Below are 11,660 nucleotides of genomic sequence, written 5' to 3'. Positions count from 1 at the left end.
TGAGGGCAGTGCTGACCCTTCCCAGCCCCTGCAGCCCTTGGCTCTGGTTTCCTTCCCTCTTGCCCACGGGGACAGGGGTTGGGCTGATGTCTGGCATCCCTTGGGAGCATCACCATCCTCCCTGGGAAGGGATCCCTCCAGCCTGGGGTGAGTTTCTGGTGGCAAAGCCCAGCAGGGAACACCCAGAGCTGGAGAATGTGCTCTGTGCTCACCCTGCTGGGGCTCTGCACCCCGGGCACGCTGGCCAGGATTCTGCAGTCGCTGTCAGCAGCACAGGCAGCCAGGATGGGAACCCATCACCCCCATTCCCCGCCTCCCATCCGTCCCCACCTGATCCCCCAGGAACCAGGCCATTCCTCAGCAATCAGGACAGCGCCCTGTTTGGCTGTCAGTGTTGTCATGAGCCTTTTAACTTSACGGGGAAAGTTGATCTCAAAGCAAAGTGTACAGTTATCATTCAATTATGGTTAAATCAAGCCCCTTCGATGCACTTTATGACCGAGTGAAAACAAATCAATGCTGTTATTGCACTGTATCTCTATTGTGTATAATATTATACATTCATCTGTAAGAGTAATTTATTTTTATTACTGTAAATAAAACTRTTAAAGTGATTTGTCAAGAGGATATCCAAAAACAGGGGGAGGGGGGTGGGTTAAAATTAAAACCTTTGAAGATCTGGGCTCCTGTCCCAGGTATGTGCCATGCTGTGTGTGTCTGTGTTTTTATTTCAGGGGCCAGAGCAGATCTCTGCTTTCTCTCACTCAGGGTCTTTGTTTCCCCCTTGGATCAGGAKGAGCTGGATTCCAGGATCAGTGGATTCCAGGATAGTGGGATTCCAGAATAGCTGGATTCCAGAACACGCTGGATTCCAGGAAAGCTGGATTCCAGGATGATGTGGATTCCAGGATAGTTGGGTTGGATAGTTGGGTTCCAGAATAGTGGGATTTCAGGATAGTTGGGTTGGATAGTTGGGTTCCAGAATAGTGGGATTTCAGGATAGTGGGATTCCAGAATAGCTGAATTCTAGAACATGCTGGATTCCAGGATGATCTGGAATCCAGGATGATGTGGATTCCAGGATAGGTGGATTCCAGGATGAGCTGGATTCCAGGATAGTGGGATTCCATAATTGCTGGGTTCCAGGATGAGCTGGATGAGGACAAGAACTGCTGGGGACACGGAGGGGTTGGGATGGAGCAGCTGCTGCTGCTCGGATTCTCCAAGCACCAAGACAAAGCTTTCCCATCAGCCAACCCCCTCTGCCCTCTGATCACCCCCTCACCCTCTGATCAGGGATTAAACACYCTCGGGAATTAATTGATCTGTGAGGGCTTGATTCTGCAAATGAAGGGGTTTGGAGATCACAGCTTTCTGCTGCTCCTTCTGTGGCCTGGCTTCTAACAGAGGAGGGAGCATCACAGGGCTGATTAACTCCCAGCAGAGGACGAGCTGACAAAGAGCCAAACCCAGATCTACTGTAACCTCTTAAAATCTTTATTAATTTTTTTTCCTCTTTTTTTTTTTTTTTTTATTTTTTTTTTAAGATTTAATTAGCACATGCATAAAGTGTCAACAGTTTGGGGTTAAGATGACATTTCTTGAACAAATGTAGTTACAAGCGGTGCCTCGGATCGCTCCAGGTTTCCTCTCTACCCTGTACAGAAGGAAGCTCGTGCTGCCACCGACGTCGTCCCTACCTTTCCGTCCTCGTGTCACCACAGGCAGAACCCACAACACTGGGGAGAAATACACTTGTTCACACGTAGCAACTGGGTAGGGGAGATAGAGACGGGCAGCAACACCTACTCACCTACTGACTAAGTGCACATGGTCACAGACCCCGCCAGGCAGCGAACATCCCCTCGTAATCTCAGCTCTACCGTAACGGGGTGGGACTGCAGCGGGTGACCCTCCCTGGGGAAGGTGCCTGTCTCCCACCRGCTCCTTCCATCGGGGGGRRAAWYYWARGRRRWWSCMKWAWTYYTYYKSYKKKRWTWAAAAWRWGMSYYTTKYKSKRRMAYMKSGGSRSMSCCSCKSYKSYKSKGGKGTSYCYSTSYCCYCYSTGCCACCCYTGCAGAGCTGGAGYCAAMCCCYACAAAGAGCAGCCCGAGGCCTGGCTCCGGGCTCTGTGTGTGATCAGCTGTGCCAAAAGGGGAGAAAACTGCTTTTCAAATGCCCAGCTGGAGCTGGCAGCTCCCAGATGCTCTGTTTTAGGAGCGTTGGTGTCCCAGGAGATCCCCTGAGCTCAGAGCTGCTGAGTTTGGGTAGTGCAGAGGGGGTTTGGGGGTCTGCAGCACTATGGGGCACAGGAGATGCTCATCACCTGTCCTCATTGCCCCCAAAACAGCAGCTGGCCTCACCCAGAGGTTCTTGTGCTCCACTCGCTGGAAATGGGATGGAAAACTGGAGCGAGGTGGCTCCTGTCCCGCTGGAACGGCTGGCATTGTCCCAGCAGCGCTGGGCTGGCACAGGAGGAGCAGGAGGAGGAGGATGAGGAGGAGGAGGAGGAGGAGGAGGAAGGCTCTCCTGAACGCTTGTCCCATGACAGCAGCACCCCAGAGCACAGTGGTGACAGGGTTTGTCACCTCCCCACGCCCCCCGTGAGTGTCCCGGTGCCGCAGGGGCAGCGGTGCCGCTCACACCCAGCTTGCCGGAGCAGAACTGCCCGGCTCGGCCGGGACGGGAGCGAGAASAGCTCCCCGAGCCGCTCCCGGGGCAGGAGGGGTCCCAGAGGGTCCCACGGGGGCTGGGCAGCTCCAGGGCTCCATCCCAGGCGAGCTCTGCCCATCCCCGGCACAGCGACATCCCCCAGCCCGGGAAAGGCACTTGTGTCCGAAGGAGCTGGCCCGGCCCCGCGGTGTCCCCAACCCCTGTGTGACAGGGAAAGCAGAGGGGAGGGAGGTGCCAGCACAGCTCAGCATCACCCCAAACTCCTGCTGGGGACACCCTGCTTCAGATCCCCCCAACACGGCAAGCAGCCCAAAAATTAARGAAGTCTATTAAGGTGAGGAGCCATCAGCCCCAAAATACCCTGAAAATTTTGAAGGAAAGGTTTTGTTTGTTTGTTTTTTTTACATTTGTGGGTATTTGAGCAGGTTGGATGGGATCTGGGGCAAGCTGGTCCCAGGGAAGGTGTCCCTGCCCTTGCAGGTGTGGAATGGGATGAGCTTTAAGGTCCCTTCCAACCCAAACCAGTCTGRGATTCTGTGATTTCCTTTCTTGTCCTCATCTGCTCTGCTCTGAGACAAACCCACCACAAAGAGGAGCCCCATTTGTGGAAAACGGGACAGAACTGCAGACAGGGCTGAAACATCTCAGTGCAAAATGAAATTTGATTGGGGGTGGGGGGCAGAGAGGGGGTGTTGATGCTTCCCTGATTTTTGGGGACCTGGCAGGGCTGTGCCAAAGCTGCCAGCAGGAAATCCGCAGCTCCTCCATGGGCATCCCAGCAATGCCCCCCAGCTCAAAGCCCTCTTCCTTCCTGACACAAGACTTGCATGGTTTTTCCATGGCATGAAGTGATTTTCCATGGAGTCAGCATTCCCATGAGGCTCAGGCTTGCACCAGCGCTGGGAAGAGGCAAAAATCGATGGGATTTGAAACTCCTGAGCTGTGGAGGGGTCTCCAGGGCCAAAAGCACCTCCTACAGCAATAGGAGACCCCTCCTTGCTGCACTGGGGGTGATGTTATTATTGCTTTTCCTCAAGCACCAATTCCCTGGGATCTGATATTTGGAAATGGTTCTGGTGACACCTGCTCTGTTCTGTTGCTGTGAAGTGTTGCTGTGTCTGACCTTCCCTCGAGGTCTGAGGGAAGAAAAAGGAACAGTTTATCCTTCTGGAAATCACATGTGAGTTGTTTGTTTGCTCTTTACTTTGGTGTGGGTTTTGTTCTTGTCGCTGTTGTTGTTTGTTTATTTTTAGATTTTTKGGGTATTTTTAGATTTCTCAACTGAGCTACCCCAAACCAAAGGGTAAATTTTAAATTGTCTACCCTAATGGTTTACTCACTACAGCCTGTGGATCATGAATGGTCCAGAGGAGCTGCTGGAGCCTTTTAACCCTTGAAATACAGCAGTAAGAGCTGAATTCCAGCTTGTTCACATCCTTCCCTCTCAGCTCTTTGTTCTGCCATGTTTTGCAAAATTTTTATCTTTATAGCATTTGAGGGCCACTACCAAAATGCAAAAATTGCTCCCAAGGGGGAGCAGAAGCAGCTGCCCTGGCTGCTGGGGGATGCTTTGGGGCTGTGACCCCAGGACAGACCCACAAGGAGGGGATGAGGCAGAATCACAAACGTGCCAGAAATGCCCTGTGGGCACCTCCAGCCCTCCCTGGCTGCACACAAAGCCATGAGCTTCTCTTTTCTTCTCAAAGCCCTCCCATGGCAGAACCCTGTGACCTGAGTTTCTCCATCCTCACCTTGGAAAGCTCTCCCTGAGGTCTGGCTCAGCTCCTTTCTGCCAGGGCTCAATCCCACCCTGACCTGCAGAACTGATTTATTCCCTCCCCTGCCCTCTGTGGCTTTACCTGGCTGAGGTTTCCCCTGTACAGGATGGGTGTGATCATAACCAAGCTAAAAACGCTGGGCTGGTTCCTTTGTGCTTCGTTTCTCCTCTCTGCACCCTCAACCTGACACAGAGCCAGGTGCTGGAGCCACCCCTGAGCTCAAAGTCCCCTTGGGTTCCCCTGACACTGCCACCGTGGGAAATGGGCAGGGAAAGGCTCCTTTCCCACTCACTGGGGCTCACAAGAACCTGTGAGAGCTTTGAGCCTGTTCCTGGGAAGAGAGAGAGCTGAGAGAGCCTGGGGAAGGTGGCAGCTGTGGGGAGGGTGAAGGATCCTCACTGGGAGGGTGAAGGATCAGCGGCTCTCCACGGCCCCAGGGTGCTGCCAGTCTGTAACTCAGACATCAATGTGGGTAATGTCACCTCAATGTCTGGCTAATGTCACCTCAGCTCTGCCTTCAGGGGACACCTGGCTGAGCATTTCCCATCCAGCTCCTGCATGGGGRTTTCCTCAGCAAGAGCTGGTCCCTTGCTGCAGGCTCTGCCTCAGCCTGGSGACACCATCCCTGGGGACATCCCACTGTGCTCCTGCCACCCTGCCCGTGGACTTTGGGACAAACACCTCCCTGAGGGTCTCAGCTGTGGGGTTTGTTTCATTTTTTCATTCCCAGCAGCACAATTTTCACCCAGAGAAGGTGGAGCTTGGAAGGGTGAGCCTGGAAATCCTGGGGTTTGTCCGGGAAAGATCAGATCCACAAAACAACAAACAAAACCTCTGATTCTCAAAAGGGTTGAATTACTTTAAGGTCTAGGTTTGGTCATAAGTGTCTGAGAGAGGGCATTTGCCAGAGGCTGTCACATGAATTAGTGGCAGCCCCGAGGGCTGGCAGGTGCTGCAGTGCTCCAGGGGTGATTCCASCCCATCCATGGCCATCCCAGAGAGCAGAGCTGTGTGGGGCTGCCACAGGACCCGTTCAGAGACAAACCCAGCCTGGCTTGGCTCTCCTGGGCTTTGCTCAGGCACTTCTGCGTGGGGGAGTGAGGGCAGGAGAGCCCCGCTGCTGTCACCAGCGGGGGGACGTGGTTGTGGTGCTGGTCAGGGGTCACCAAAGGGAGGGACAACAGTCCTGGAGGGGCTGCTGCCCAGTCGAGGGTAAATTCATGGGTGAGTGAGTGTTTGAGGCTTCTAAAGTGCAGTGCAGGTTACATGGTCTTTGCTGTAGACTGTAAACTCCTCAGGACAGACTCCTTGCCCTTACTTTTATTTTAATTATTTTTTGTAATCTGTAAAGTGACATTCCAGCTGAGAAAACCTTACCCCTAAATAACTACTGCTACAGGAAAAATGGGAATCTCGGTGAAAGGAACAGCCTGTGCTCCCCTGGCCAGCATCCCAGCATGGGGAGTGCTTCCCAATGCCCTCCATGGTSCATCCTCAAGGGAGTGGCACCATGTTCCTGCCAGCCATGGACCTCTGGAATGCACCTCCAAAACCACCAGGGCTACCACCTGCCTCCCTCCAAGCAAAAATTCCATTCATCATTAAAGCTGAGATACTAATTCAGGCTCAGGGGAGGCTGCAAAGTTTCTGTTCAGGCTGTTGGGTGTCTGGAAAAGGAGTCAGAGTTGGAGAAGTTGCTGGGAGGAAATTTGAGGGCTCTTCTGGGGAAAGAGCTCTCGGAAGAAGCCAAGCTCAGCCTTATGTTTGTCGCTGGAGAGAAACCTTCCCGAGATGAAGCAGCTGCAAAAGCAAGAGCTCTCTGGGATGGGATGGGATGTCTGTTCTTCTCCAAGTCTCTTCCCAGGATGGAAAAATTAGGAATTAGAAACTGCCCAAAGCATTCTCCCTKCAGGACACTGACCCTCCAAGAGYCACCAGCACCACCAGCCAGCTCCAGTGGTCACTCAAAGCCTGGTAGACACTGAGCCTTTCTCTCACAAAGGGTTACTATTCTTTCTAAATTACCTAAAAAAGCCCAATTTCTCCTCTCTTACAAACAAGTTAATGATTGTGTCTGGGTTAATAACACTCCATCAGAACCACCTCAAATGTTGCCCTGAATTTTTACACCACCTCCTTCTGCCCCYGCTCCAGYRCCAGGGGTGGACACTGCACAACTTCCACCAACCTTCAGAAACCTGAGCAGGACCTGCCTTMACACCTGGTGCAACTTATGGGCACAGTGGTCCACAAAATGTCCCTTTTCAGATGAACCTGGGATGTCCAAGAGCTCCCTGGTGGACCTCAAGGACCACAGCCTTCCATCAGTATTTCCAAGCAGAACCAAAATGGCTCATTCCCTGCTCCCCTGGGCTCCTCCAGCCCAACCCATCTGTATGCACACAGGATATTTCCCCCTCTGTTGACAGCCGTATTTATTATTTTTAATCTATGCCCATAAATTGGCAAGTAGGGGGARGCAGATAAAATGCAAAGAGGAACTCTGGGGAGATGGGTTGGGCTCATTAAATGTTTGGCACTCTGTGATTATCCCTTGGCAATGAAATGCCACTGCTACATTTTAACAGGGAACACAATACCTTAATGTACAGGAGAATCTCCTCRGCCCAATTCTGGTACTCTTGAGAGAGGAGAAATTCAATCATCTGTGACCTGGATTGTATTTTTTTAATGTCTGCCAAGCTAGATAAAATATTTAAATATTCACTTTTATATCAGCCCACATGGGGATTTGAGCATTTCAGGTTGTGTAACGCAGTGTGGCCTASTTTGGGGAGAATGTACAGAAATAGGCACATATGTACAAAATATTGAGAGTGCAGCATGTGGGGCAGACAGACAGTGTTAATTAGGGTGGCACCGGCCCAGCAGAGAGGAATTGGTGATCTCAAAGGTCACCTGAGCAAAAAGCAGGTGGATCTGCCTCAGGTGAACCTGGCCAAGCGTGGCTGAGTCCCCCAGGGAGGCTCTGAGGGTGGAATGGCTGTTGTGGGATTGGGGCTCTGGGTGCTAGAGTGGGGCATTAACACTCAGTGGGGTGATGCTGTTGCAGCCTGGGTGATTCCTGGTGCTTGTCTGCCTTGTGGGGCGGGTGGGAGAGCTGGGAAGGGTCAGCTGTGCCATGGTCACACCACAAATGGGTGTCCACACCCACCCTGARGCTCCTGCTCCACCCGACACTGATGGGACCTCTCTGGGATGAGGATGAGGGATCCATCCCCGCTATCACACCTTAAGGGTCTCCATGGCAGTTCAGATCCTGGGAGAGGAGGATTGTGATGTTTCCAATCAGGTGGCAGTGCTGGGAGCTCACAGTGCTTTTGGCTCACCATGGAGCTGAGAATGGGAAATGGCTCTGGGAAATCAGGGATTTCCTTCACAATAGGGTGGGTGAGGGTGGACTGGAATTGCTGGGATGCCCCATAGGGAGAGGATGCTGAGAACATAAAGGTGTGAGGAGATGGRGGTGAGCCTTCCCTGCCCCCTGGGGCTCCCAGATGTGTCCTGTGCACAGGGCAGGCAAGGCCTGAGTGACCTCAGTGACCTTTAGGGTCCCTTCCAACCCTCCTACAATTGCCAAACCCTTCGCCATACAATGGCATCGACCCTGACAGCAGCAGGGGTGACTGACAGCTGCCAATCCCAGGCCCAGCACAGCTGCTGGGAGGTGACAGGGCAGCAGGAGGCTCCAGGGACAGCCCTGCCCTGCCACACACCAAAGGAGCCCTGTCCCAATTACCACGGCCCACGTGACACTCACAGAGCAACTGGTGCATGAAAAGAAGGGCCTTGATCTTTTGGGGCACTGGGCTGCCCTCCCGTTCCCACCAGGACTGGCTCAGCTTGGCAGAGCTGGGACAGCCCCAGAGCCAMGGGATGGGCTGGTCCCGTGGGTCCCTGAGCCCTTTCCCGGGGGCTCCTCAGCTCTGTGGGGTCCCACTGGGGCTTTTGTCCTCTCTAACGGGTCAGAGCAGCTACAGCAGCCCCTGCTGTTTGCTCTCTCTCACACAGAGTTACTACTCTTTCTAAATTACCTAAAAMCGCCAAATTTCTCCTCTCTTACAAACGGTTTTGTGATTGTGTCTGGGTTAATAACGCTCCACCACCTCTAACATTGCCCTGAATTCTTACACCACCTCCTTCTGCCYCTGCTCCAGGCAAACCCCAGCTGCCTTCCCAAGGAAAGCATATCCTGGGCTCTGCAGGGGCTCTGKCTGGGCCAGCCTTTGGAAAAAAGCTMTTTGCAGCCTTTTCCCTGCATCTCAGAGAATCAGCATCAGAACTGAGAGCTCTCAGTGAACAGCAGCAATTTCCTGGCCAYCTCCTCTGGTCTCTCCTGCTCTTTGGGTTTTGCAGATGAGCTATTCCACACATCCTGTTGCTCTGCTGCTCCTTGCCTTGCCCTCTCCCACTTCCCAAATCCCTTCTCTCCCTCTGCTCAGGCACATTCAGCACTGCAGCTCCCAGCCCTGGTGTGGAGGTGTGCAAAGTGTCACTCCTAGGGAAAAGAGGTCATTTTATGCCAGGAAGAGCTCCTGGGGGCATTTCCCAGCAGCTGGGCAGAGGATTCACCACATCTGGTTGTGGTTTGTCACCAGGGGCAAATGAACAGATGTTTGGGACATTGCTCAACACCAGTGTTTCCCAGGAAACCGGCACCCTGCTCTAGTGGAAGGCAGGGATGTTGGAATGAGATGGTCTTTAAGRTCCCTTTCATCCCAAACCATTKTAGRTTCTGTGAGTTTAAGGATCAGCATTTCAGTCTCAGCCATATCCTCCTACCTCCTTTCCAGGTCTGGCTGCTTCTACATAGTCAAAATCCTGCTGTGGTAGCCACCAACTCCAGGGTTACTGGGAGAGGCAGGGAACCGGGCACAGAGCCCAGGATTTTCCCATTCAGGGACTCGTGGTATAGGGGAACACGAGACAGAGCCTGGGGACAYCACAGTGGCAAATCCACGGCTGGTCCTGGCCCGTTTTCCACAGGTGAGGATCCTCYCCAGGCTCTCTGTGGGTTGTCACACCTGTGATATTTCCAGAATTCCCCACCCCTTTGCTCTGCTTTCCTGTGCCTCCTCTCTCTGTTGTTATATGARCAGTCATCATCAGCTCTGTTTTAGGGGAAAACAGGGCTGGAATAGGGGCCTGGCTGTCGAGCTCCTCCTGCAGTGCCCAGCTGTGSGACAGGGACCAGAGCAGAGTAGGGGAATCAGTGCCTGGGTCTGAGCTGATCTCCATTGTACAGRCACAGTCTGTGGGGCTGCAAAGGGCATGTTGAGGGTTCACCTGAAAGCAGCAGATTGTCTGATTCACTTTTTCTCAAATAATACTGAAAAGGTGTCACTCTAAGGCCAAGGAGAGCTGGGCCTGGGGAAGCTCCCTGGACACCTCCAGTCCCTGCTGGAAAAGGCGAGAGAAGCCTTGGCAAGGCTGCGTCTCCCTGCCAGCCTTCGTTCACCCTTCGCTCCCAGAAATCCAGTTCTAAGGCTCGGGTCACCAGCACCTTGGGCTGCTCGTGCAGCCTGGGCTCATGGAAGGTGTCCCAGTTCTAGCTGGGCTAGATGGGCTTTAAAGAKCCTTTCCAACCYAAACCATTCCACRGCTTTCCAGGGAGCARCAGCACARTGGTGACCGTCCCTATGTGACCGCTGCGTCGCTCCATAGGGAAGGAGGCTCCTGCTCCTCTGGAGCTGCCTGACCCCAAAACCTCCAGCAGCAGTGTCCCCAAGCCCACACGGCCACCCCTGCGCTCCCAAGGTGGCACCAGCTGTGCAAACAAGGCTTCTTCTCCAGGAGCTCCTCGTTATCACAATTAACACTTAGCTGGAAAAGCACTGCTGCCTCTGGGCTCCCTTCTCTCGCAAAGCAGGGCCAGACTCTGCTCTCACTCCAGGTGTAAATCCGGAGTCATCCTATTAACCTGCCTTCAGAGAATTTTGGAAGTCATTAACCGTGAAGGTGCTGCTAATTCCTGGTCTCACTGCCTCTGAGGTGTATCCTACCAGTGCTGCTGCTGCTGCTGCCCGAAGGGTTTTTGACATAGTGTAAAAGCAAAGCTCCTGCCCGAGCTGGCAGCGGCGGTGGGGAAGGCGCCTATACACACCTGGAACGGAGCTGGAGCCCCGAGCCAGCCCAGCCCGGGGCCCCTCAGTCCGACCACTCGTTATCGTCCAGCTCCGAGTCGTCGTCCGACTCGCTGTACTCCACCGCGATCCGGCGCGACAGGATCGTCGCCACGTCATTGCCCACCGGCTCTTTTTTGGCCTCTTGCTCCCACTGCTCCTGGACTTTCCGGAGTTGGATTCCTACAGGAAAAAWGGGAAGGCTTTAGGGGAAAGGCACCCGTGAGGGCACCCAATGTGCAGCGTTCTCCCAGTTACAAAGCATTGGCTGAAAGGAGTCGGCTGCTGCCCTGGGCAGAAGGATGCAAGTAATTATAAATTTGTATGAGAGGCTTAGATTGGATATCAGGAAGAAATTCTTCCCTGTGATGGTGGGGAGGCCCTGGCACAGGGTGCCCAGAGAAGCTGTGGCTGCCCCTGGATCCCTGGCAGTGCCCAAGGCCAGGCTGGACATTGGGGCTGGGAGCAGCCTGGGACAGTGGGAGGTGTCCCTGCCCATGGCAGGGATGGGACAGGACAGGCTTTAGGGTCCCTTCCAATCCAGATTTCAGTATTCTGTGAATGTGTGTGATTACAAAGTTGTATCATAGATTAAAGCTCCTCCTCTGCTTCCACTCAACCAGAAGACATTGAACCTTCTGGAAGGTTAAATTTACCATTCCACCTAAAGATTTGCAGGAAGGGGAAATGTGAGAGACCTTGGAGCGCATCACCCACTACACCCTGGAAGGAAGCCACGTGTCTGAGATCTACCAGTGATCTGTGGGGCTTCATTCCACCTCCAAAGATGGGTCCCCCAGCCCTGTACTGCATTTATTCCCTGCCCTGGTCCCCCCATTCTCTCCCATCCCCTGGCTCCCCTTGCCCTCGGTGTAGCCGGTGCCCCCCAGCCGTTTGTCCGGGCGGGGAAGCGCCGGTGCCGCACTCACCCCTGCGGATGGCTGCCAGCAGGTCGCTCCGGGCGTCGCTCATGGGCATCAGCGGGATCTGCGGCTTCCTCGGCTCCACGGCGGGGGCGGGCGGCGAGGCGGAGTGCGCCGGCGAGGCGGACACGGCCGGGGGCCCG

At 53.9% G+C, this 11,660-nt stretch overlaps 1 protein-coding gene across 1 annotated transcript in view; it reads right to left on the bottom strand.

Moving 5' to 3' along the window:
* Positions 1 to 1,484: 1,484 nt before the first annotated feature.
* The window catches only part of LOC130575921 (actin-binding protein WASF3-like), a 25,592-nt gene continuing 15,416 nt past the window's right edge, over positions 1,485 to 11,660 (bottom strand). The window contains exons 8-10 of the mRNA XM_057370162.1: positions 11,524 to 11,660; positions 10,576 to 10,777; positions 1,485 to 1,739 (exon numbers count right to left, since the gene is read on the bottom strand). Coding sequence (XP_057226145.1) covers positions 10,620 to 10,777; positions 11,524 to 11,660 — 295 coding nt within the window. The 3' untranslated portion in view covers positions 1,485 to 1,739; positions 10,576 to 10,619. The remainder of the gene's footprint in view (positions 1,740 to 10,575; positions 10,778 to 11,523) is intronic.

This window comes from Malurus melanocephalus, unplaced genomic scaffold (genome assembly GCF_030028575.1).
Source record: "Malurus melanocephalus ecotype Western Australia unplaced genomic scaffold, MMel_1.1 scaffold_120, whole genome shotgun sequence".
Taxonomy (NCBI): domain Eukaryota; kingdom Metazoa; phylum Chordata; class Aves; order Passeriformes; family Maluridae; genus Malurus; species Malurus melanocephalus.
This window is presented reverse-complemented; position numbering and strand designations above follow the sequence as displayed.